The 27653-nt window shown below is 42.2% G+C and overlaps 2 protein-coding genes and 1 long non-coding RNA gene across 4 annotated transcripts; 2 read left to right on the forward strand and 1 right to left on the reverse strand.

The window, feature by feature from the left end:
* The first annotated feature begins 262 nt into the window (after positions 1-262).
* On the forward strand, positions 263-1385 carry LOC103647254 (histone H2B.5). The gene has a single exon (XM_008671809.2). The coding sequence runs from the start codon at positions 365-367 to the stop codon at positions 1151-1153; it is 789 nt and encodes a 262-aa protein (XP_008670031.1). The 5' UTR covers positions 263-364; the 3' UTR covers positions 1154-1385.
* Positions 1386-17113: 15728 nt separating this feature from the next.
* LOC118476381 (uncharacterized) lies at positions 17114-17668 on the forward strand. The gene is made up of 2 exons (XR_004856360.1): positions 17114-17236; positions 17332-17668. It is a non-coding gene; the product is annotated as an uncharacterized lncRNA (long non-coding RNA).
* Positions 17669-21950: 4282 nt separating this feature from the next.
* On the reverse strand, positions 21951-27581 carry LOC100381642 (C2H2-like zinc finger protein). 2 transcript variants are annotated; one of them, XM_008670055.4, is made up of 10 exons: positions 27044-27581; positions 26714-26882; positions 26434-26570; positions 25400-25444; positions 24568-24621; positions 24353-24457; positions 24062-24271; positions 23878-23963; positions 22866-23740; positions 21951-22513 (listed from the first exon to the last, which is right to left on the reverse strand). In XM_008670055.4, exons 2-10 carry the CDS (start codon positions 26874-26876, stop codon positions 22464-22466), a joined length of 1725 nt encoding a protein of 574 aa, XP_008668277.1. In that variant the 5' UTR covers positions 26877-26882; positions 27044-27581; the 3' UTR covers positions 21951-22463. The 2 variants fall into 2 exon arrangements, with proteins under 2 accessions (XP_008668277.1, NP_001167928.1); NM_001174457.1 differs by having other exon boundaries at positions 22085-22513; positions 26729-26882; positions 27044-27298.
* Positions 27582-27653: the final 72 nt, after the last annotated feature.

The raw sequence follows: 27653 nt of genomic DNA on the forward strand, positions 1-27653 counted from the left end.
TGCGCGCGCCCTGCTCTTTTATCCTGTGTGTCTCCTCCACGAGGGAAGGCGTCATGAGAGGACGACACGACGACCATGCAGTGCTGCGCAACCGCGCGCGTCTGCCTGTTCACTGAGCCCCAGGCGGCCGGTCCAAGCTATTACCACGTCGCCCCCCTCCAGGGCTGCGGGCAGCAACGTGTCGACCGGTCCGCCTCTGACGTGTCCCTCCCGTCCTCTGCATAAAAGGGTGCGGCTGGCGGGGAGCCTCAGCTTCATATCGTCGCAAGCTCTCCGTGTTTCTCTCGTTTCTTCACTGCTGCCAACTGTGCTGTGCAGTAGTTGCAAGAGCTGATTGGTAGCTAGGTACGCTAGGCAAGTAGGCATGGCTCCCAAGCGGCGCGGAAACAAGGTGGTGGGCTCCGTGGTGAAGACCAAACTAGTGCAGGAGACCGTGGAGGTCATCGTCGCCGACGACGATGGGTTGCACGCGGAGAAGCAGCAGGTCCCGGAGGCTCTGGCCCTGGCGCACCCCACCGTGGACGTCTCTGGCTCCACGGTGGTGCATGTCGTCGAGGTCACTGCCAAAAGAGGCCGTGGTGGTGGTGGTGGTGGTGGTGGTGGTGGCCGGCGCAACGAGGGGAAGCCGCCGCCGGAGGAGGATTCTGCAGCAGTACCCGTGCCGCAGAGCCAGGAGACGCAGGACCCCAACGAGGAGCTGGAGTTTGAGCTGGAGGACGAGGAGGAGAAGCAGCCGGAGACTCCGCGCGTGGCGTCGGAGAAGAGGAAGAAAGCAGCAACACCAACAAAGAAGACGAAGACGCAGCAGCCGCGGCGGCGGCGGCAGCGGCTGGGGCAGGCCAGCTCCGGAGGCGACGCCGGGATGGGCGGCGTGGGAGGGTACAGGCGGTACGTGTGGCGCGTGCTGAAGCAGGTGCACCCGGACCTGGGCGTGTCGGGGCACGCCATGCAGGTGCTGGACATGATGATGGCCGACATGTTCGAGCGCCTCGCGGAGGAGGCGGCGCGCCTGTCCAAGGCCACGGGCAGGGCGACGCTCACCTCCCGCGAGGTGCAGAGCGCCGTCAGGCTCGTGCTCCCCGGGGAGCTGGGCAGGCACGCCATCTCTGAGGGCACCAAAGCCATCTCCAAGTACATGTCCTATGCCGCCTAGGTAGCTACCGTACATGTTTTCTGTACCTTGGAAGTAGTGCGTACTGCAGCTGATGTATTTTCATGCATGCCAACTAGACTAGCTAGTAGTTACTGTACGTATGTAGTTGATAGTGTAATCAGGCCGGGTAGCAGCTAGCTAGACCAACTTAATTAGCTAATGTAGTTTGATGTACCTGTCTGTCAGTCTGTGTATGTTTCGTTGTTTTAATCGACCAACTTGTTCCGTGTCCTTTTTGTTGTCTAGTTCTGTCTACTGTTCTGTTTGTCTGATTGGATCCATCAGCCCATCCATGTACCGCCTGGCTAGCTTATCAGGTATTGCAATCCAATTCAGGAACTCACCTCTATCTCCTTTTCTCAGCTTTTTCTGTAAACAGGATCCGCACTTTTGCTACAAAACAAGTTAGATTCACTACAGTAAACTAACAAACATCCGACTGCCGCCTTATCTCCGACGGGTGTGTACGAGGCTGTCGGAGGCACTTTTGCTACAAAACAAGTTAGATTCACTACAGTAAACTAACAAACATCCGACTGCCGCCTTATCTCCGACGGCTGTGTACGAGGCCGTCGGAGATAAGGTTATGTCAGACAGCCACAACAGGCGCTCGGAAATAGTGCTTATCTCCGACGGCCTCGTACACAGCCGTCGGAGATAAGGCGTTTTAACGCGGATCCAACCCGCGCGCCGTTTCATTTTCACCCGCGCGCCGTCCGTTTCTCTGCCCGTGCGTCGCCGCCGCCCACAGACCCGTCGCCGCCACGCCCGTCGTCGACGGCTGCCGCCCCGTGCTCCGGCCGCCGGCCCGTGCGCCCGTCGCCGGCGGCTCCCCACGCCCGCTAAGTGAGTATCCTTAACAATATTGTTTATTAGAATTGTATGCATCTATTAATGTATTTGATTAGAATTGTATGTATGAATGCATTTGAAATTTGATTACGTAATTAAATTAGCTTGTTTTAGTTTATTTAGTGGTGCTTTAGATAATTTAAATTTTTAATTTCCGAGGGTAATTATTATGCCCTCGGAAATAAGGTCATTTTATATGATTTGTCATCCATACCAATGTTATTTCGTATGTAATATTGTATTGTGGTTTATTAGTTTAATTATTTAATAATGCACGATGATTATAGTTAATCATAGTGTATCGTAGTGTGAACAAACGAAACCTAGGCGTCACCCGTTTGGGCCCAACACACCTTACAAGCGACGCATGTGAGGTATGTTGGGCCAGAATTGTCCCTTTATTGGACAGCCTCGGGGTGACCGACAGAGTCCGTGTTTATGACAAAAGTATGTGCTCCTGCTTAGTTTCGGCAGCATAACCTCTCTGTTCTCCAATTGCACCATTTTTAGGCGTGCGATTGGAGAACAGCGGGGTTATGCTGCCGAAATTTCGCACGACCACATGTCTTGTCATAAACACGGCCTCGTCGGTCACTCATGGGTGGGTTTAGGACATATCCTTTCCTACAGATGTAGGGGCGTGATTTCTTCGTAAAAACGGATGGTCCGTGCATTACTTATCTAATTAAGTTAACGTCTCGTATCTAGTATGGAGGAGAATCGTCGATGGATGTATGAAGGTTGGAAGAAAAGAGGTGCTCTATCAAGTGAGTGGGTTGCCAAGACTGATGTTTTTCTCGACCATGCTTTTGCTCGGTCAGAGACTGGAACCGATGTTAGGTGCCCTTGTAGCAAGTGTCGGAACATTAATTTCCTCGACAGGAGGACTATGTCGATACATATTTGTAAGAACGGTTATATGTCAGGCTATGAGGTGTGGGTGCACCACGGTGAGGACCCACCTCCTCGTATTGTATCGGAAGTTCAGTCACATGAAGAGGAGGACTACGATAGGATGGAAGAGATGCTTGACGATGTACGCCATGAGCTTCTAACCGTCGATTCGGAGAACCCCGGTCAACCCACCGAGTTTGAGGATCCAGCTACACCTGAGGTTCAGAAGTTCTTCGAGCTCCTTAAAGCTGCCGAAGAGCCGTTGCATGAGCACACAAAAGTGACCGTCCTTGTATTTGTGACTCGACTTATGGCTATTAAGTCTAAGTTTACATTCTCAAACAACTGTTACAAGGAACTTTTGAACTTGATCAGTGATGTACTTCCGGAGAATCACAAGATGCCAAAGGACATGTATCAGTCTAAAAAGCTGTTATCTGGCCTCGGTATGGACTACGAAAAAATCGATGTCTGTGAAAATAATTGTATGCTTTTCTGGAAGGAGACCGCAGGTGAAGGTCGCCTAGAGGGGGGGTGAATAGGCGGAACCTGAAAATTAAAACTTTATCCCCCAACTAGATCCCTTGATTAGTGGTTAGAACAAGATATACAAATATCGGAGAATAGAAACTAAGTTCTTGCTTGAAAAGAGTATTGCTAAATAATGCGGAAGTGATAAATCAATACAACTAGTAAGTTATAGAATAACAAAGCAAGAAGCCTTAGATGAGAAGAGCACTAGGACAAGTTCTTTCTTGCAACGTGTTGCTTCACTAAATGGAAATTTAACTTGAAGCAAAACTGAATGATATTAGCAAATAAAGGTGCAAGAAAACTTAGAGCAAGGGAAAACAAACAAATCACAAGTAATAAAAACAATGGACACGGGTGATTTGTTTTACCGAGGTTCGGCCCTCGAAGGCCTAGTCCCCGTTGAGGAGTCCACTTAAGGACGGGTCTTTTTCAACCCTTTCCCTCTCTCCCCCGATCACACAAGGATCGGTGAGCTCTTCTTCTTCTCAAGGATCACTCTTGATCCCACAAGGACCACCACAATCTTTGGTGTCTCTTGCTAGCTTTTACAGGCATCCAAAACTTTGGAGGAAGTTCGATGGGAGTCAATACTCCACGCACAAATGAACACAAAGATGTAGCACACACTATCTCTCAATGAATCTCACAAGGCGCTAGGGCTAAACTCAATTGAGTAGCTCTCAATTGCTTGCTCTCTCTTTTGTGGCACTTGTGTTGGTTGTAGTGGACTAAATCTTGTGTATAGGATGGATCAATGAATATATGTGGTTGGGAGGGCTTGAGTATGTCAACTAGATGACTTGGAATGTTGCTTGGGCTCCCACACCTTGAAGTGGCCGGTTGGGGTGGTATTTATAGCCACCATCCAAATTTGTAGCCGTTGGAGAAGCTGCTGGCGATGGGCGCACCGGACAGTCCGGTGCACCAGCCACGTCATCCTATCCGTTGAGATTGGAGCTGGTCGACCGTTGGAGGCTTTGTCCTCATGTGGCACCGGACAGTCCGGTGCAGCACCGGACAGTCCGGTGCCCCTCTGACTTCTGCTCTGACATTCTGAATTCAACTGTACACTTTGCAGAGTCGACCGTTGCGCGCAGATGACCGTTGCTCCGCTGGTACACCGGACAGTCCGGTGTACACCGGACAGTCCGGTGAATTTTAGCGGAGCGACCTCCCACTTTCCCGAAGCTGGCCAGTTCAGAGTCGCTTCACTCTGGAGCATCGGACACTGTCCGGTGGTGCACCGGACAGTCCGGTGAATTATAGTGGGCTGCGCCTGAGAAACCCGAAGGTGAAGAGTTTGAAGGCAATCCTCCCTGGTGCACCGGACACGGTCCGGTGGTGCACCGGACACTGTCCGGTGGCACACCGGACAGTCCGGTGGTGCACCGGACACTGTCCGGTGGCACACCGGACAGTCCGGTGCGCCATACCAGGGAGCACTTCGGTTTCTCTTTGCTCCTTTCTTTTGAACCTTGTCTTGTTCTTTTTATTGGTTTTGAGTTGAATCTTTGGCACCTGTAGAACATGTAATCTAGAGCAAACTAATTAGTCCAATTGTTTGTGTTGGACATTCAACCACCAAAATCATTTAGGAAAAGGTTTAAAGCCTATTTCCCTTTCAATCTCCCCCTTTTTGGTGATTGATGCCAACACAAACCAAAGCAAATATATAAGAGAATAATTGAACTAGTTTGCATAGGATAGGTGCAAAGATTGCTTGGAATTAAACCAATATTCATTTCATAAAATATGCATGGATGCTTTTCTTTGTTTTTAACATTTTGGACCATGCTTGCACCTCAAGTTTTGTTTTTGCAAATGTTTTGGAAATTCTTTTTCAAAGTCTTTTGTAAATAGTCAAAGGTAAATGAATCATAAGATTTGGAAATTTCTCCCCCTGTTTCAAATGCTTTTCCTTTGACTAAACAAAACTCCCCCTAGATTAAATCCTCCTCTTAGAGTTCAAGAGGGTTTTAAGATATTGATTTTTGAAATACTACTTTCTCCCCCTTTTGAACACAATAAGATACCAATTTGAAATTTTCAATTGAACTCATTTTAAAATTAGGGTGGTGGTGCGGTCCTTTTGCTTTGGGCTAATACTCTCTCCCCCTTTGGCATGAATCGCCAAAAACGGAGTCATCAGAGCCCATTCTATAAGTTGTCTCCCCCTTTGGTAAATAATATATGAGTGAAAGATTATACCAATGTGGAGAGATAGTATGGAGTGATGGCGAAGGGTAGATAATACCAATAGAGTTGAGTGGAAGCCTTGTCTTCGCCGAAGACTCCATTTCCCTTTCAATCTACGACTTAGCATAGTAATATACTTGGAAACATATTAGTCGTAGTCATGGTACGGGAATAATAGGATATATGCATTTGTACCAAAATGAAAGAGATATGATCAAGAGATATGTCAATTAAGCATGATCATAGTTCTATATAATATAGATTTCTCCCCCTAAATATGTGCCTTGAGAGGAATACATATTTTGGCCTTAAATGCCAAGTGCACATAATTAGGTTAATGAGAACAAGTCTATATCATAGAGAAAGTGAAGTGCATTGTGTCATAGTATATGTGTGATGCTCAAGACAGTTTATGCACTTATGAAAGCATGTTGCAAACATTTTAAGCATTTTCCTTTAAAGATTTCAAAGAGACTTAAGGACCATCCACCTTTGGAACAAAGGTAGCTTATCCTCGTTACAAGGTTAAGCTTTAAGCTCTTTGACAATAGAACCACTTCATCTAGTTTTAGCAAAGATGCAATAATGCATGAGTGAAATTTTAAGAGGTTAAACTAGGTATGAAGCAGGGATAAATGCAAAGGACATGCTTTCTCTTCCTTTTATACAAGATATGCAAAGAGTGTATATAAGAGGAAGATTTTAGGTACATATGTAAATGATAGAAATAAGTTTTACCCGTTTTGTACCTTTACTTGTAGACGCTCTCTTCATTGTGCTTTCGTCCTTAGTCTTGTTTGCTTAAGACCTATGCTCAATGACAATGTGTGAAAATATTTTGCACAAGAGAGAGTTCTTACAACTAGTGATCCTTTTCTAAGTCATGGTTAACATATATTAAGTGGATCACAAATTGTATAAATGAATCATGAATTCTCCTTTTAACTTAGTGCATATCAAGAGAGGTATCGATTGGAGAGAATATGAGGCACTAAGTGTCATTTCATGTTATTCTATGATCAAACAAACAATGGATGCGATCAAGAGAGTAACATATTGGAATAGGAATTAAACTTAAAATAGGAGAATCCAATAAGCATGCTACTTTAGTAATGAGAGCAATAATCCTTGATAAAAGCAACATTATTTTAACAAGATGGATTGATGTGTAGTAGCATACTTCATGAGAAACACTATTCTCATGCAAGAGACTATATGAAATTACTAAGATAAAGCAATAGTCTCAACATAATCAAAATATAAGAATGAACTCCCCCTAGAGATATGCATCAAGAAATTGAAAGAATTGATTTTGATGCATTCACCTTTAAAGACACAAAGGGAGACCCATTACACACCTTGATCGAGGCTTATAAAATTTGCAATAATCAACTTAAGCCTGGTAATTCCATAATGAAAAGGATTTGGAATGCTTACAACCACACCATCGATTGTTGTGAAGACCTTATTGTCCTTGATGTTCTTCCTTTTTCATTTGAGTGTCCTCCCTTTGTAGTTGTCTCTTTTTCCTTCCAAGCTTATTGAAAATACTCAAGAGAGATGTTAATAGCGCAAGGGAGTATATGGTGAAAGATGATTACTTTAGATAATTAACATACATGATTCATCATCCACAAATCACACAGACATGAAGTAAGATCCTTAACATTTGTGCTTATTACTAAAAAGGAATATGCACTATTTAACTATTTGATCAAACATAGGATTTTGCTTGTTCATATTGAATTTTATTAATTATTACTTAAAAGCAAGTCAATATGAGAACATTTATAGCAAAGGTATGAAATAGATTCTAATGGATAAGTGCATTTATGAGAATGTGATTGAATGCACATCAAGACAAATTTAGTCCTCCAAAGAATCTATTCTTCAAGAATGATAATTTAGAGAGAATAACCATTGAAAGGAACTATATTAAAGAGATGAGTTCCCATACCTTTGCTTTTATCTTTCTTCCTTTTTGGTGAAGAGTACCCTTTGAGGCTTGTGGTTTTAACCTTGCACTTACTCTCTTGTAGATTTTCATAAGTAGACTCAAGAGAAATGTTAAAAGCAGCACAAGCACTAGTTTCCCTCTTTGTAATCATTTTGATAAGGAATGAAAAGTGGATTACTAAAGCATGGAAACTTTATAATATGAACTAGATTATTCCAATAAGTATGCTAAGTTTTAACTCATAAAACAAGCATGGTTAAATTCTTGATACTATGGGAATAAATCTAATTCATAACATGGAGAGCGATAAATGAAGAAGAATCATATCCAATTTAAGCAATAAAACATACAACATAAATTATTGGATTGATTTTTCTTGACATGATAAATTACGCATCCCCAAAGAGAAATTTATTCCTATAAGTGAGACTACTTAAATTACTTAGATAAAAACATTAGTCTCACTTTTCTAGCTATAGAGAGAATTTTCCTTTTCTAAGTGTCCTAAGTATTTGAATTCCTTACATGACACTTTATTCTTTTAAGAATATGAAATATCTCTCTATATCTAGAACAAGGCAATAATAGAATAAATAGTGTAAACCTTGCCATGGGAAATAGCAACAATTTTAAAGCATGTAGATTGTCATAATATAAGAATGAAGAATATGCAATCTACCATATGGGAGGAATTTCTTCAAAGAGTGGTGACAAATATCTTAAGTGCTTCCTTTTTCTATGTGACTACACAAGACACATGAGAAATGATAAGTTAAGACACTTGCACTTAAAAGCATAGATGTTACCATCCTTTGGCATTCCTCCATATTGTAGGCTTTGACTTTTCGGCATAGGATAATTCTTTATTTCCTACAACATCAACAACTTCCCTCGAGATGATATGAGTTTAAGGTATAATAAATTTAAAATAACCTTGGGTCAATCTTGGATATCGGTAGCTTGAGTCAACAAAAATTGAATTGACTCTCTTAAGCACCCCAAGGCTTCATACCAACTCCTTCTCCTACAAAGCTTGTCAAGCACATTTTGGTACCCATCGCTTGATGGGTCCATCACGGTTAGTCAACAAAGATCTAGGAACCCAAAAGTCCTTTGTGTTAGCATTAGGTAAACTCATTACCTTTCTAGCACAAGTTGCAATTTTGGGTTGCCTAGTTATATGAGAATTAATTGACAAGTTAGGAGTGGAATTGTTACCAATGGGACAATCCTTGCATTGATGTCCCTTCTTTCGGCATGTGTAGCATAGGCGTTTTTCAAGTTTTGAAGCTTTCTTCTTTCCTTGCTTGTTGTTTGCTACATGGTTAGTAAAAACTTTCTTTTCTAACCTTATGCCTTTTTGTTTTAAATGGGGACAAGATCTAAGCAAGTGTCCCTTTTTGGAGTATTTAAAACAAAGTCTATCATCCTTGTTAATAATCAAGCCATTTTTAATGTAGGGACATGACCTAATCAAGTGCCCCTCTTCAAAGCATTCACTACACCTCTTAATGTGAAGTGTGGCTTGATCATTACCTTGGATGTTACCTTTTGTGGAGGCGTGGTTGAGGCTTTTGGAGGAGGTGTTGAATTTCTTCTTTTGTTTCTTCCTCTTGGCATTCCTCAAATCCTTGACACTTTCTTCAAGGGATGTAGTGCATGCCACGGTTGTTCCCGTCTCAAGCTTCTTCACCATGTGATCACGGTTATCTTGAGAAGGTTGAGCAATGCACTTCCCTTTTTGTTGTGTCAAGCTCATTTTTAGCCTCTCATTTTCTTCCTTGAGCTTTTGATATGTATCATCATTTGTTCCTGCAAGTTCTAGCTCAAAAGAAGATTTGCTTGTCGACGGACAACAAGCATTAGCACATGGTAATATAGTATCAATTTGAATACATGTGCACAAGTGAGGTTGTTGGGATTTTAAATTTTCTATCACAACCTCATGAGTAATGTTTAATATGATATGATCATCTCTAAGATTTTCATGAGAGCATAGGAGCATATCATATTTTTCTTGAAAAGCTAGATCTTCAATTTTTAGCTTTTCTACTTGGTCCTTAAGCAAGGTATTCTTATTTACTAATTGAGCGATACAATGTAAAGCGTTATCTTGCTCAATTGAAATAGTTTCATACCTTTGGACCAAATCAACATGAGAGCACTTTAGCTCCTCATGTTCTTTAGTCAACTCGTCAAAGCATTGCATCTTCATGGAGAGAATACTTTCTAGCCTTTGACGAGCTTCGCCTTGCTCTCTCGCTCTTTCTAGAAGTTTGAGCATGACCGCCTTATCTTCATGGCTTAGGCGAGCGTAGAGTTGCACAAAGCTTCTTTCTTCCTCCTCATCCTTATTTGTGCTTCCGCTATCATTTTCATTAGCCACACAACATATGTGGGAATCGAAATGGGAAGACAAACCTCTTGGAGAGGTGGATTCATCGTTTGATCTCCTCCGTTCATTTTCTTCTTCTTCCTTGCATGGGTTAGTATCACAAATACCAGTAGAAGCACAAAATGAACTATCATGTTTAGACTTATTAAATTTACTTTTAATTCTAGTCCAAATATCATGCACATCACAAATGGGTTTGTCATATTTTATTATGAAGGCATGATAATCTTCTTTGCTGAGGGATTTACTTAAGATGTCATAAGCTAGATAGTTTAAGCGTATACATCTTAAATCTTTTTCGGAGGCATTTTCCCTAGCATAGTTAGGAGGAATAATACTCTTGTCTAAAATTTGTTCTAATTGTGGGTCTACCGCTCTAAAAGCATTTATCACTCTAGTAGACCATGAATCATAATTAGAACAATCCGAAAGTAATATCTCAAGAGTTACCTCCTTGTTCTCCTGGGTCTTCTTGTTCTTTTGGGATTTTCTACGAGCCATCACTTCGAGTTGTTAGACTCAAGATGAAGTGCCTAGCTCTGATACCAATTGAAAGTCGCCTAGAGGGGGGGTGAATAGGCGGAACCTGAAAATTAAAACTTTATCCCCCAACTAGATCCCTTGATTAGTGGTTAGAACAAGATATACAAATATCGGAGAATAGAAACTAAGTTCTTGCTTGAAAAGAGTATTGCTAAATAATGCGGAAGTGATAAATCAATACAACTAGTAAGTTATAGAATAACAAAGCAAGAAGCCTTAGATGAGAAGAGCACTAGGACAAGTTCTTTCTTGCAACGTGTTGCTTCACTAAATGGAAATTTAACTTGAAGCAAAACTGAATGATATTAGCAAATAAAGGTGCAAGAAAACTTAGAGCAAGGGAAAACAAACAAATCACAAGTAATAAAAACAATGGACACGGGTGATTTGTTTTACCGAGGTTCGGCCCTCGAAGGCCTAGTCCCCGTTGAGGAGTCCACTTAAGGACGGGTCTTTTTCAACCCTTTCCCTCTCTCCCCCGATCACACAAGGATCGGTGAGCTCTTCTTCTTCTCAAGGATCACTCTTGATCCCACAAGGACCACCACAATCTTTGGTGTCTCTTGCTAGCTTTTACAGGCATCCAAAACTTTGGAGGAAGTTCGATGGGAGTCAATACTCCACGCACAAATGAACACAAAGATGTAGCACACACTATCTCTCAATGAATCTCACAAGGCGCTAGGGCTAAACTCAATTGAGTAGCTCTCAATTGCTTGCTCTCTCTTTTGTGGCACTTGTGTTGGTTGTAGTGGACTAAATCTTGTGTATAGGATGGATCAATGAATATATGTGGTTGGGAGGGCTTGAGTATGTCAACTAGATGACTTGGAATGTTGCTTGGGCTCCCACACCTTGAAGTGGCCGGTTGGGGTGGTATTTATAGCCACCATCCAAATTTGTAGCCGTTGGAGAAGCTGCTGGCGATGGGCGCACCGGACAGTCCGGTGCACACCGGACATGTCCGGTGCACCAGCCACGTCATCCTATCCGTTGAGATTGGAGCTGGTCGACCGTTGGAGGCTTTGTCCTCATGTGGCACCGGACAGTCCGGTGCAGCACCGGACAGTCCGGTGCCCCTCTGACTTCTGCTCTGACATTCTGAATTCAACTGTACACTTTGCAGAGTCGACCGTTGCGCGCAGATGACCGTTGCTCCGCTGGTACACCGGACAGTCCGGTGAATTTTAGCGGAGCGACCTCCCACTTTCCCGAAGCTGGCCAGTTCAGAGTCGCTTCACTCTGGAGCACCGGACACTGTCCGGTGGTGCACCGGACAGTCCGGTGAATTATAGTGGGCTGCGCCTAAGAAACCCGAAGGTGAAGAGTTTGAAGGCAATCCTCCCTGGTGCACCGGACACGGTCCGGTGGTGCACCGGACACTGTCCGGTGGCACACCGGACAGTCCGGTGCGCCATACCAGGGAGCACTTCGGTTTCTCTTTGCTCCTTTCTTTTGAACCTTGTCTTGTTCTTTTTATTGGTTTTGAGTTGAATCTTTGGCACCTGTAGAACATGTAATCTAGAGCAAACTAATTAGTCCAATTGTTTGTGTTGGACATTCAACCACCAAAATCATTTAGGAAAAGGTTTAAAGCCTATTTCCCTTTCAGCAGGTGAGAAGAAGTGTACTGTATGTGGTGAGCGTAGATTCGTTGAGGTTGAAAACGACGATGGTTTGACCGTGACTACGAAGATTGCACGTAAGCAGCTTCGTTACATGCCTCTCATACCTCGGTTGAAACGTTTGTTCATCTCCAAGAATATAGCCAGACACATGAGGTGGCACAAAGAAGGGGTACGTGAGAATCCAAATGTCATGGTGCACCCAGCTGATACAGATGCATGGAAGGCACTAGATGCTTTTGATTCCAGCTTTGCTGATGAAGTGTGGAATGTCCGCTTCGGTTTGGCAACAGATGGTTTCTCGCCATTCAATCTAACTGCAACGTCGTACTCATGTTGGCCCGTCTTTGCTGTTCCATACAACCTTCCACCAGCTCTTTGCATGAAATATGAATTTATTTTCTTGTGTCTTATAATACCTGGTCCGGATCATCCTGGAACAAAGATCGATGTGATGATGAGACCCCTGATTGAAGAATTGAAAATTTTGTGGGAAGGAGTCGAGGCGTACGATTGTTACAAGAAACAGAAGTTCAACTTGAGAGCCGCGTTTTTATGGTCTATTCATGATTTTATGGCTTATGGTATCTTTGCTGGATGGAGTTGTCATGGGATTTTGACATGTCCTATATGCGTTGAAGACACTTTATGCTTTCGACTAAAGTTTGGTGGAAAGATATGTTACTTCGATTGCCATAGATGTTTTTTGCCAGAGGATCACCCGTTCAGGTTCGATAGGAACGCTTTTAAAAAGGACACGATTGTGACGAGGGGACCACCCAAGCGTCTAAGTGGTCCAGAGATTCTCGCGAGACTTAATGATTTGAAACTAGACGAACATGGAAATCGTTTTGAAGGTTATGGAACCGAGCATAATTGGACTCACAAATGTGGTCTATGGGAACTCCCTTATATGAAAGCCTTGATTCTAATGCATAACATTGATGTCATGCACCAGGAACAAAATATGGGTGAAAGCATTATCAGCACTTGCATGAATATCACTGACAAAACAAAAGACAACCCTAAGGCAAGGAAAGACTTGGCCTTAATCTGTAGAAGACCAACTATGGAGATAGGAGAGAATCAGAAGAAGCCACGTGCTCCTTTCAGTATTAAACCTAAAAGGAAGAAACAATTGATGAAATGGTTGAAAAACTTAAAGTTCCCAGATGGTTACGCCGCGGGCTTTAGAAGGTCTGTGAATTTGAAGACGGGCAAGTTTTCTGGGTTGAAGAGTCATGACTACCACATAATAATGGAAAGACTCCTTCCTGTTATGTTTCGTGGTTTTGTAAAAAATGATGTCTGGAAAGCATTAGCGGAGCTAAGCTACTTTTATAGACATCTTTGTGCCAAAGAAATAAAGAAAGAGATGATGGAGAAGCTTGAGCAAGAAATACCGATTTTGGTATGCAAACTTGAAAAAATATTTCCACCAGGTTTCTTCAATCCGATGCAACATCTACTTGTTCACCTACCATACGAAGCTAAGGTAGGAGGTCCTGTGCAATATAGATGGATGTATCACATCGAAAGGACACTAAAGAAGCTACGTGCAATGGTTGGTAATAAGAGACGAGTTGAAGGGTGCATCGCTGAAGAATTCAAATACAAAGAGATAGCATCGTTCACGGGCCTGTACTTTGCAGAGGAACACAATGTCAATGCCCATACATTGCAGTATCATGTCGACGAGCCCCCTATTAGTGATATTGAAATTTTTCAATGGAGGGGCAAAACTGTAGGACCCAGCACAACATACTGTTTCACCAACGACGAATGGAAGACTGCTTTACTCTACATGTATAACAACATGGAAGAGATGAGTCAGTTTCTCCTGTAAGTGTAAACTTTATTTTAGTCATTGCCGCTAGAATTTTTGTTGTGATACTAAAAGGTTTGTTTCCTTGTACTAACAGGGAATTTGATTCTCAAAATTGCATCTCTGGCTGTGAACGTGACCAGATTCGTCGAGAGGGAAAAGATGGGGGACTTAATTTCTTGTGTTGGTTTCGAGATTATGTAGATAAAAATGACAATATACACACGGACCTTCGACAATTATCCCTAGGAGCAGTAACTGGCAGACGTTATGGTCGGTATGATGTCAATGGTTTTAGATTCCGTTCCACAAGGTTCGAAGATGATCATCCTCTAGCAGCCACGACAAACTCCGGAGTTGTAACTAGAGCTGTCGATGATGAAGGGAAGGTGACTAATTATTATGGAGTCATTAATGATATAATCGAGTACAAGTTTTTTGGAGATAAACAACTCAAAGTGGTGTTCTTCGATTGTGATTGGTTTTCTCCAAATACAACGCGAGAAAATTAATATGGCATGGTGGAAGTCAAACACAACGATAGATTAAAAGGCCACGACACTATAATCCTTGCCCACCAATGCGAGCAGGTGTATTATATGACATATCCATCTAAGAAAAACGGTTTGGTTGATTGGAGGGTAGTGTACAGAGTTAATCCTCGTGAACGACTATATGCTCCTGGTGATGCTGGTTATGTTGAAAGTCAAATCGAGCAGGAAGTGGGGGCTGCTGAGATTTTCCAAGACGAAGAACTTACAAGCACGTTTAATGTACAAACTGAAATGTTGGAAGAATCTTTATTAGGCGATCAAAATGATGTAGAGGTTCCTCCAAAAAGAAAACGAGTGACGAGAAAGAAGAAAGCTACTTGGCGTCCATTAAATAGACGAAAGCAACTAGATCCTGATTTTGATTACGATTACGATTGACGAGTATGGATCATGATTTTATTGCATATTTTATTATTTTATTGTCGATTTATGTACTAACTTGTTTTTGTTAAAATAGGATGTCAAAGAAAATGAAGTCTTTAGCTCGTAGTTTGCTTGGGTCGAGGAGTAGCTCGAGGAGCAGCTCGAGGGGTGAGGATTTAGTTTTTCAGGGCACAGGTTCTACCATGAGCAGACAGAGAGCGCTGGCAGAACATTTGCCTCCACAAGATGTAAGTTAGTTGTTAAATTACATTATTTGAGTTACTTAATATTGTATGATGTAAGTTATTTGTTTCATAGGATGCTGAAATTGAGGAACCAGTGGTAGAGGATCATGCAAGAGATGATGTTGAAGATGATGGTGGAGATAATGTGGGAGATGATGCTGAAGACGACGCTGGTGGGGATTCTGGGGCTGGGGATTCTGGGGCTGGTGGAGATTCTGCAGCTGGGTCTGGAACTTCTCGAGTTAAGAGAACAAGGAAGCTGCATTTTGTTGGACCACCTCCAGAGCTTCCACCCGAATCTCGGGTTTTGATAAAGCCTAGTGGAAAGTGAGTGACATATCTTTGCTTAAATGTTATTGAAAGTTATGTTTTAATTTCTACATTGATTTCTGTTTGCAGGACTTGGATCGACGACTCGTTCACAGGCACAGGACACTACAGGCAGGTGAACATGGTTCTTGGTAATCTTGTTTGTCTGCACTGGCCTGGTCTTGTGACTTTGCCTACTGGCGAGTCTGTCCCTGCCACCACTTGGGAGCATTATCGCTATGGTGTCTGTAGAACGTTTGGCAACACACAGGCACTAGTTTGGGATGCATTCTGGGTATGACTTGTTTATACTATTTTAGTTATTCCATATATGTTTGCTTTTATGATAACACTATGTTTTTTGCAGAAACGGTACAAGTTGCCGGACGATGGATCATATGATATGAACGCTTGTTACGTGTTTGAGTATAACGCGAACGATGTCGTTGCAGATGCAATGTACTATGCACGAATTCAGGCTATAAAGGCATGGTACAGAGCAAATGCTGATGATCGACCGATGTCAAATACCAAGGCCGAGTGGTCATCAATTTACTTGACGGAGGAGCAATACCTAGAGGTAAACAGGTTGTTGCCTCTCATATCGCACGAAGCCATGTATTTGCTTGCTTTATTTAAAAAATTTCATGTAGGTGTCGGTGCCGTGGATGGCCACCCGATCAGACGGTTATCGGGCATTGTGCAGATGGTGGGCTTCCCCTGAGTTTCGTGCCATTTCCGAAAGGAACAGGGGAAACCGTGGAACTGAGTCGTTCCACAACTACGGCGGTGATGGTCATGTGCGCTTGGCTAAGCGAATGGTAAGTCACAGTTTGTCGTAACTTTGAATCACATAGAAATGTGTCATTATAACTTTTATGTACAGGAAGTCAAATCCGGCCGTACGCCCACGGATGTGGAGGTGTATATGCAAGGGCATAGGGGTTCTGATCCTCAGAATCCTGATGTGTTATGCACTCAGACGGCCACCGACCGTCTAGTGAGTTTTTGATACTCTATTATGTGTTTGATATTGTTTGCAAGGGCATAGGGGTTATGCACTTATATTTGATATTGTTTGCCTCCAGGCTTCGTATGGGCAGGAGATGGTTCAACGCCATGGGGAGGAGTACGATTGGAGGAGCCAGCCAATCGACCCTCAGGCAGCATATGCTAGCGCAGGAGGACAAGCCCATGGACGGTGAGATTATTTGATTTGGTTTTCAAAATTGTCATCATATGCTTGCGATTCAACTGAGCCATGAGTTACTATACTAAGTGCATGGTTCACTCTTGTAGGTTGGGTATTTTTGATTCTACGATTGATTCTAGAGAGCTGAGACGCCGTGGACGACAATCCACATCGTCGTCTTCACAGTCGTCCCGTTCACGATCAGCAGCCCATGAGATAGAGCTTGCAGTGTTGCGTCAACAGGCAGAGTACCATCAATCAGTCTTGAGGGAACAATTGGAGTACCAGAGGCAACAATCTGAATACCAGAGACAACAAGCCGAGTACCAGAAGAAGAGGGACGAGTATTATGCAAGCCTCCAGGCCCAAAATCAAGCTCTTCTCTCGGTAAGTTGAAGTAACATTTTGTAGCTTATTTTGCAAAACACTTGATGTGTATCTTGTTTGCTCAACAATGACTTGTATATAATTTGTAGCAACTAGCCCAACAAGCGGGCGTCCCGATGCCGACATATGGGATGCCGCCTCCGGACTTTGCACTGCCAATGCCAATGTTGGCGCCTCCACCTCCGCCTCCGCCTCCGTCACAATTCCCTATGGTATGTACACATATGCGTGTGTGACATGTTCATAGATGTCTTATGTGTTTAAATGAACAACTGAGTGGTTACTATTTCATGTGCTTGTGTTATAGGGATTTCAGACACCACCCGCTTCAGTTGCCGCACCTGGAGATGGGTCTGGTCAAGACGACACAACACATTCGTGGGTGAACAATCTTTTCAACACGCATAGTCCAACCGGAGGAGGTGGCGATGGATATGAGTGATAATGATGTAAAACACTTGTTGCAACCTTTCATGTGAAAGCCTATCCGTCGAATAATGTTCATTTTGGATTTTTGACAACTATGTTGATGTAAACACTTGTTGCAACCATTTGGAACTATGTCGTTATGTTAAATTTGTGAATGTGAATGCTTATGTGATTATATTTGTGAATGTGTATACTTATGTGAGTATATTTGTGAATGTGAATGTGTATATGTGTATGAAATCTGTTTTGTATTTGCAAATGTCAGATTTTTTAAATTTCAGAATTTTGTGCAATTTCTGAAAAATGTTATGTCCGACGGCTTAGTGTAAGCCGTCGGACATAAGGTGTATGTTATGTCCGACGGCTTAAAGCCGTCGGACATAAGTTATATGTTATGTCCGACGGCTTTAAACTGTCGGACATAACAGCAGTGGGCCCAGGCGGCGGGTAAAACGGTTACGACATCTTACCTCCGACGGTCCGATGGGGCCATCGACGGCGGCCGTTGGACATAATGCTATTTCCGACGCGTTATCCTCGACGGCTTAAAACCGTCGGAGATAGGTTAATGCCGTCGGACATAACCTATCTCCGACGGTCTGAATCTTATGTCCGACGGCTTTAGCCGTCGGAAATTCCTTCGTTTACTGTAGTGATTACAATCCAAAGTGTTAGATTGCAATCAAAGTGCCAAATATATAGTTAAAGTTATATACAACATGTTTGATTACTCAAACCTCTCATACTATCCAAAACCTAAGTCAACATAAAGTGTTCACTATAGCCATCCATGAGCTTCAACGCCATTATATATAGCCATCTATAAGCTCCTACATGTTTTCATTATAGCCACGCCCTCCAACATGTTTTCATTATAGCCACGCTCTGCGGTGGTCATAAGTCTTGTGGTTCTTGTGAGTCGTGACCTTGGCTTTAGTTGAACTAGGATCTTGAGTCTTATAACTTGAGCCATAAACCATAGAAATTTACCATAAATTTACCTCAATGGCTTCAAATCACGTCCTTATGTAGTGATCTTCAAAGCACCATAACCTACCTTAACTTGATCAACCTTGCGACCTTCTCTCTTGCTCTAGTACCTCTAAAAGATTTACTTGTCTCTGTCCTTGTGTTCGACCAGTTGACTCCAAGTTATGTATATTGAGTTTCATATGACATGTCCATCATTCAACAAGTTAATTTCATATGACATGTCCATCATTCAACTTAACTTGTGATGTCCACAATCCATATCCATCCCAACTTGCATGGACCATCACACCTATCTCCATGTGTTGAGTCTTGTAATCTTTTCACTAAGTACATGCTCAATACTTAACACCTCGGTTAGTACTTTAATTGCACTGTCATTCAAAACACTAAAACCTACAAGTGACCTTTCCAAAAGAGAACTCCAACATATATTTATTGATTGCCATGTGACAATAAGATTAGATAACTTTTGATGGCTTAAACGTCTCATGTTAGCTCCGAAAATAACCTACAATTAGGGTTAAGTATACTATTGATGGTGCTCCATATAGTTAGGGTAAGAATCTAGCTCATGCTTTGTTTGGTTGCACTTGCACTGTAAATTTCCACCCAAGACATGTGAATTTTAGGAATGATTGAAGTGTACCCAATTAGAAAAACAATATCTTAGTTGTTGTCGTACGAGGGAAAAAATCAAACATCCAGGAAATAACATCTCCCATGATACATAGCACTACTTTCACATCCATCGACAAACTTGAAACTTGAAATATCATGACCATCTATTGGTGCCTTTTTGAGGTAAACTAGTCGATTGCCCGTGCGTTGCGACGGCTTACAACAATACCCACGTAAACTATCCACCAAAAAATCTCAAGATTTTTTATTGATTGTCTCCGCTCTCCGTATAATATTTTTTTGATTTGACTAACTAATATTATTGTTTACTCCATCCAACATGTCTTGGTACAACACGACCAATGAAGTGAGCGATTAGAAGAGAGTTCACAACGACTGACTGAACGAACAGAGATTATATAATGACATAATTCCACCATACAGAGACCAAATAAGAGAAAGTTTGTGAGCTCAAGTTTCTAAAATAAGTCACATGAACTCAAACTTATAAAAAATATAGATCAAAATATGTAGTGGTTGCTAAAGTCAGGCATCAATAAAAACTGGATACGCTCCATATAAATTATGCCACTTCGTAGCAATCACTAACGTTTAAAACCAACAAATAACCTTTCATTTTACTGTTAGTGTGCCAAATCATTGTGGCTCCATCCAATTCAGGAACCTCAAACACCATGGAGTCCATTGCGCCAATGTGGTCTCAGAAACGACCTAATGCTTGCAAGAGCCAAGAACGTTGTGTCGTACTTGGGCTGTAGCCTCGGACCGTAGTGCTGACCCGGCCCGACACGATTATATTTTTTTTATTTTATAAATAAATGTATATACATATATATACATATATATACAATTTATATTCAATATTAAAAACATCTGAGCATGATGTTCTACTGGTTAGATAGCTTCACCCAGTGTATCTCGTCCTTCTACCATCAGGGCATGTGTTCGAAAATCTCACCTCCTGTTTTTTAATATTTTACGCTAATTTAATCAAATGGGTCGGACCGGCACAGTTAGTAGGCCGACATGACGTGTCTGGGTCAGAGCTGTGGTCCGCGGGCGTCTGGCCCATGCCGGGCCGCCGTTTGGCCATCTATAGGCGTGCAACGAGTTAATTTGAAATAAATGTGAGGGGTTATTTGTAAAAAGATGTCACGGGATAACCATTGAAACTGATGCTTTAAGTAGAATAGAGATACTAACGAACCACATGACATGCATGCGATGTGCAGAACCTTTGGGGGCCTGCTGTACGGGTTAGTGGACCCAAAAAGGTGCCAGATTGAGTACTAGATCTCACGTCGAAGCAATCTTTTGAGTGGCGGATGCGAGCTTGTGGGCTTTCACCTGGCAGGAGGATCGGCGGACATCTTAGGCTTACCTCAATGGAAATTAAGTGGATGAAAAGCCATCCAACCTCAAGATAAAAGCCATTGTGTCATCTTATAGTTGGTTTGCAATATCTTTATACTAGCTTGTTTTACTTGTTCATTACTTATGCTGGCGTTGTTGCTCTTGTGGAGCTAGTTAGCATGTGTAATTAACTAGTTCTCTTAGCTTGTGTAGTTAAGTATCCTTTCTTAGTATTGTGTAGCTAAGCGGTGGTATAGGTTTCTAGGTGTCCTTACATAGCCTCTAGTGAGAAGTGTTAATTAGTAATGCTCGTGGTTTGTGCGTTTTGCTTACTAGTACGTGGAGTGGCTCGCTTTATGCTTAGTTGACTAGTTGTATAGGTTTGCATGACCTTGTTAACTAGGATTGTGTATGTAAGCTTACTCTAGCTGTCACCTAATTATATCATATAGTATCCTTTATAAGGTGCTCATGATAGAGGGATGTAATCAAGAGTAGATTGTTTGGTTTAATTTCGCATTTGTTTCGATCAGTCATCACAATTAGAGTTTAGAAATGACTATTCGCCCTATCTAGTTGGCTCCTTGTTCTTAACACCATGTACTACGGTCAGACAATCATGTTCTATGAGAAAACTAAGAATGTGTTTAGTTGCGAGACAGCTGGCCAGGAACGGACATGACAAGAACGTCTTCTGGCGTCCTCTCTTGTCCCTCTAATTTTGAGGGATAACTGGGACAACAATAGAATAATCTTGTTTCATTCCTTAACACTGAACCAAACAATCTTATTTAAAGGATCATCATATCTCATTTCGTTCTGTCATGAGAAAGCTTAACTCATTTGAAGTGCTTCCGTATAAAATTGCTAACGCAATATACTCTCGGTTGAATTTTCGTGCAGAGAAAGCCAATGAGCTTAGGCTCCCTCAAATAACAACTTGATATGATAGATAAAGATTATCAGTATCCTCGTGATTGAGAGGTATGGGTATATATTACCACTCTGAGACATCAAGTTAATCTTTGAACCACCACTCTTAACTTAAATCTTATGGGAGATTAATGCTCATGAAATATATATTCCTGGAGATGGCTCTCGTTCTAATGAAAGGAAAGATATAACCAGGGGCGGACTCACCACCCAGGCACCGCAGGCGGTGGCCTGGGCTGGCTCGCCGGCTGCAATGGAGGGCAAGGCGCGTGAGCACAGTGCACGGAAGTAAGCAGCACGTGGCACGAGCACAGACGTGGGGATCACACCGTATTCTCGCCTAGGCTGTCATCAGTTCCTGGATCCGCCACTGGATATAACAATCGGACGGGTGTTGCCAAGATTGCCATGTGCATGGGAGAAATCTCCCTTACGTCTAAAAGCACATGTTCTTCTCTCCCAAAGAATCCAAAGGAGACCTAAAAGCTAGTTTGGAAACTTACCCTCTAATTTCGAAGAGTACTTGAGTTTCCCAACTAGTCTGTTACATGCTCATCATCAAATAGTTCAATCTATAAATTACTTAGTTTCTGCAGACTTCCAGAATAGATTGCAAATAGTACGGGTTATACAGCACGAAGCGATACAAAATGAACGCGAGTTACGTGAACTGACAGCAGAAAGAACTGGGACAATATGAAAGCCGCAACCCGCAAGCACAACATGTTCAACACACATGCATTTCGTGTTTAGCAGACTCTAACGAGTACAAAAGATTAGGAACTTGTGCGACCAAACCATTATTCAAATCACTCTTTTTTTTCCTTACCAAAAACAGATCCCATCACACAAGCTGTCCCCTTGTAAAACTAGAACCCTCTGCTTCAATCTCAAATCAGCTGCAAAATGCACCTGCCATTTTACAACCATTCATGCCGCAACACAAACTTGACATCCAAACTTTCATAGCACCCTGCAGGCTAGATAAGAACCACCTATGTTGTAGGGCTGTGGGATCCGGCGACAAGTCGGCCGGAGCTTCCATGCTGTTGCCCTCAACAGAATTTCTTTATTCTGCCATTCCTTTAGTTTTCAGGACACAACAAGTTTCACGTGATCGGCGGCTATTGCTTCTTTCCATCCTGCAAAATACAACCAAGCTTCACTACTGAGCTAAATATGGAAGAACCACAATAAAAATTCCTGATTAAAAAGATATGAATAATTATTTTACTCTAGTGCCAAACATAATATGCCAAAGTAATGCTGTCTACTTTTTGAATGGCATCAGTTAATTTGAGTACTTGCTTTCTTTTCCTCAGACTCTCATGTAGCATAGACAGATCGTTACTTGTATTCTTTAAAAAAAAGTAAAGAAAGAAAGAACTGCTAGGTCAAGTTAATATAGTGAAATGAACTCGCTTAAGTGGAGGAGAATTTATTGGTTAACCACGCTTCATGGAAGTTCGAAAATAATAGCGGCAAGATGTTTACTTTGAGAAAGAAAGGCTGTCGCTTCTTCACTGGAAAACGTGGTGCATTGTAAATGTTCATCCACTGCCAAATCTGCATCGCAGCAGGTTGAATAACTGATTTCATCTGTAGTAACACTGAGGCTAGAACGGTTATCACTATCAGGAACACCTTCATTTCTGTTTCCCTCATGGGTAACTTGTTGCACCACCTTGACTGATGCATGTTTCTTTGTCTTTACATTGGGAGGTACTGGGTCATTCTTGGAACCTAAGTCCAGCAAGTGTTCACTACAATCTTTAATTGCGACAATTATAGATCCTATTAGCACACGAGAGTTTTTGCTAGGACCAATGCCACGTTCATCTACATCTAACTCATGTTTTTGGCACTGTTCTTCAATCTCAGACCGTAGTTTCAATTCACAAGTTTTGTTTCTACTTGGTGCAGAACAGACATTTGGATCCTTGTAATTTGAAGGCCTTGCTAAAGCTGCATGCTTTGAAGTAACTACGGAACCAGATAAAATGCTACTTTCAGCAAGCTTCTCCGTTCTGCCTAAATGATGCCTTGAAACAACTTGTTGCCTTAATACAACACCTTTATCCATTTCAGGCCCCAAATCACAACTGATATCTTCTACTGGTAGGTCCACATTAAAATCATTGTCAGTTTCCAAAGTAATTAGTGCTGGAAATTGAAGATACTGCGATTCTTCTTGCTCAAAACAGTCAGGATCATAAATGGAATTCACACTTTGAATGGCAGTAGAACATGTCGCATCATCCATGATTTCAGGTGACTGAACTGTCGCATCCTCATCCTTGAGGTTTTTTAACCTCTGTTCTTTCTGCCTAAGTTTCTTCATCCGCTTCCTTTCCATCAGTTCGGCTTGCCTTCAAGATATAGAAGAAAATTTAAACCGATTCCACCTCAAAATTTTAAAAAATGATGGTGTATTTATACAATAATTAAGTTATCTCGACATGGTTTGCTAGCTTTTGAGTTATATAGTGCACGCATAGTGGCTAACCTTTTCTGAGCAGCTTCCTCTTCATCCTCCAGCAACTTCTGGCATCTTAATGCTTCAGCAGTCTTATCAGCACACCATGCTTCAAGCTGTTGTTCAATTTGAAGTAGCATAATAAAATTGATCAAATTTATACACAAATGGTAAATGCAAAATATCCTTTTTCACAAGAGAAGTACTATCTTACCAGCTTTTGTTCAAGCATGTAACTAGCGCACGAAACAACATTTTTCAACTCAGTTGCAATTTTTTCTACCTCTCCATCAAATAAAAACTTCTGTATACAAGCAGCTGTATTTGTGCAAAGAAATGTTTTTTCACTTGCTTCATCGAGCAAACTAAATAGTTCATCCGATGAAACAGGCAGATGCATTGAAGGCTTTGCTTGAATTAGATCCTGTAAAGAACAAAAGAAACATATGATGCTGGGTTCTAAATGCACAACATAGGTCAGGAAAAGGTAATTTAAAAACCTTACCAGAAGCTCACTGCCAGCTCTGGCATATGCAACTGGCAACGAAGCATACCCTGGTTTACACATCCATGATGACAGTGCTGTCAAAATTGATGAACCAGTTACACCCTGAAAATGTATTTACATTCCCAGTTACTGATTTGAAATGGAAACAGGTTCAAATATGTTGCATGTTATCTGGAAAATTCAAATCAACAATCTAGTAGTACAATACTTGCCTCAATAACAACACCTGTCAAGGACAAAATTTTGCTGGCATCATCCACAGTGAGCTAAAGAGAACAAAAACATTCCAAGCTATGAGCATTTTTTCAGCACATACAACAACAACAAAAACAAAGCCTAGGCGCAAAACAAAACCAAATTGTAATTTGTAATGTATAAAGGGATACTTAAATAAACAAGATAATGCACTAATCTAGATATACTTCACGAATCACGATGTAAAGATAATTCACAAAAACCAGACCAAAAGTTGTAGAAACCCATACATATCCTTTTACATGAAATGTAACAAAGAAATAACATGTACAGTTTCCTTTAAAAACTTAATAACAAATCTACAACCTTCGTGTGTCTTGGGAGGTTTGGAAGCACAAGAACTCTTGTGTTTTTGAGGGGGCTCAACCTAGCATTCTTGTCTTACTTCAAACCATTAGGAATGAGTGTGGTTTATGGTGCGCAGCGGGTGCGTCAAGCCTCATCGAGTTCCTATTGAGGTCGTTGATCCCAGTGGCGAATGTTCTGTTGGATAAGGTCATTGATCACAGCAGCTTAGGCGCTGGTGATCTTTTGGTCTAGTTCCTTCACTGTTTTGTGGCTCTAGTGGTGTTTTTAGTTTTCTGTGTTGGGCCTTTCCACAGTCTGTTGTACTATCTTTTCCTACCTTAATGAAATGACACACAACTCTGCTGTGTAGTTTAAAAAAAAGAATAACAAATCGATAACCTGTAAGCAAGTTACTTCAAATACTACATAAATACGTGATCACGGTTAAAGCAAGTTCAGGAAATTGGCAGAGTAAGAAGCAATTTGTTGAACATAACTTACTTTATTCCAGAATGCAGCGAGAAGGTCTCTATTCTTTGGAAAATCCTGCAGAGCATGAACAAATATGGCATGCCAACGTATGACAATGTGACAGAGAAGCAGATTCATAGGGAAAAATGACTATGTAAAATAAATGAAGTTCAGTATGACAACAGTCAACAAACACTTTACCACCGATTATAGTTGTATAAAGATGTTAAAACTAGTATAACTGGGAAAAAGATTAATGTTATACAGGGACTGAAGGCTTTCAATAATTCAAGATATTAATTAGCAATTTTGTGATTACTGTTAGATTGTTGTACAAACTTTCTATATATTATCAGACAGCTGAGTTCTGGATATCCCAAATTTCATATACTAAAAGTGAAAAGTCTCATTTTGAATGGTCAGGTTATATCTGATGTGGCCTCATCATAGACGTGGGTAATATCTGATGTGGCATCATCATAGACGCGGGTTATCCAACTAGTGATGTGTCTCGAACGAACAAAAAAAATGTTCTTCACACAGATAGGTAAAGGTAAATCAGCTAGTCTTTTTCTTCCCCTTGAATTAGCAGGAGAGCAGGGTATCATTGTATAGAAGGAAAGGTGGAAGAAGACTCATACAAGCCATAATTCTTACAAGGGTACTTATCATAAAAATAGAAACTACGACCAGCGACCCATAAGAATCCATAGAAATTATGGTTCAGCTAGTCTTTCAGCAACATTAGAAAAGGAAATGAACAACGATAAAAATTTTGACTCGGGAAGCAAGCCAATTCACAACTTGATGACTTGTTAAATGGATCATGCGTTATGAAAATATAAATACCCACGTCATCGCAAAAACCAGGTATGTGCTGTTGAAGCAGTTTGGTGTGATGACCAAGGTCACAGGCTCAAAAGCTCAAGGCCGACTTCCTACCTTGTTAATTTAGAAAGACATGCAGCTCACCTGCCTCACCATACTTCCCCCATCTGTCTAACTACTATGGCAAGCAAGTTGGTACAGAATTGGAAGGAAAAAGACAAGCACAAATCACATACCCTATCTATCTTGAGGGATCTACGATGAACACGTGTGTGCCTCCGGAAGTTGATTGCAGAACAGAATTCTCTGGAGCACTTGGTACACTTGTCCAACTGCACCTTAGGAGGCGAGAACAACGGCCACCCTGGAAGATCTGGAGATCAAAAGGGAAAAGAAGCATACAGGTTTAGATTGCTGAGAAGGGGAATTTCTTCTGCCTATCCAACAACACCTACTGGAGCTGCCTGCCTATATCATCACAACTGAAACGAATACCAGATTTCTGAAAAGACATACATTTCTCGGTCTCACCATTTGCCTTTGCAGCAGCCTGTGCGAGCGCAGCAACAGCGTCCGGGATTTTGAGGGGTTGGATTTGGCCGGACGTGGTGATGATATCCCTCGCGGTCTCTGCACTGTCCTTGCTGGAGAGATGGCTGGATTTCCTGGACGCGTTCATCTCCGACTGCACACAGGGGTGCGGTAAAAAAAAAATCAATCTGTCAAAGTTACTGTAGGCATCACGTATACACTTGTAATAACTGATCCAGATCCAAATTTACATCAGGGCTTGGAGCGCTCGGTTTTTCGCACAGGGGGAAAGGGAGAGAAGGGGGGCGGGCGTACCTGGTGGCGGGGTGCTCGCCTGCAGAAGCGCGGGGGGCGCTCGTCCCAGTCGTCGTCGCAAGGAAAGGAAGGCCAAAGAGGAGAGAGATGAACGGGAGAGGGAAAACAAAAGGAGATAGTGAACAATAATGCCGATTGTTCAGGCGTGCAGGGCGCTTTTTCATCCACCGTCCTTCCTGATCGGACGAGCGAATGAAGACGAGGGGCGAGGGTTGTGTTGTCTCCTCCCCTCTCTTTCAACAGACCACATAGGCCCACAAAATGTACTAGCACACCTTTCCAGTCGATCGCGGGAACAGTGACCAGCAAGATCTGCGGCAGGCCGCGTGCCCCGCTGCCAAAGTGTTCGACGAAATCCCTCGCCGCGCACCAACACTAATCCTTCCCCCTCATCGATCTCCAGCCGCGGTTAATTGCATCTGATCTCCACTCGGCTCACGTCGCTGGCGCTACGCCCTTTTCGGATGTGTGGCAGCTGCCTCACCATGCTTCGCTTGGTTCTGCTGCATGCGCGCCGCCTTGCCATGGCTCATGCACTGAGGTGCTCCAAAGGTTTATATATATTTCTGTTCTACAGTCCTCTTCCTGCTCCCTCAATCCATGGATTGAA

Source organism: Zea mays, chromosome 2, assembly GCF_902167145.1.
Source record: "Zea mays cultivar B73 chromosome 2, Zm-B73-REFERENCE-NAM-5.0, whole genome shotgun sequence".
Classification (NCBI taxonomy): domain Eukaryota; kingdom Viridiplantae; phylum Streptophyta; class Magnoliopsida; order Poales; family Poaceae; genus Zea; species Zea mays.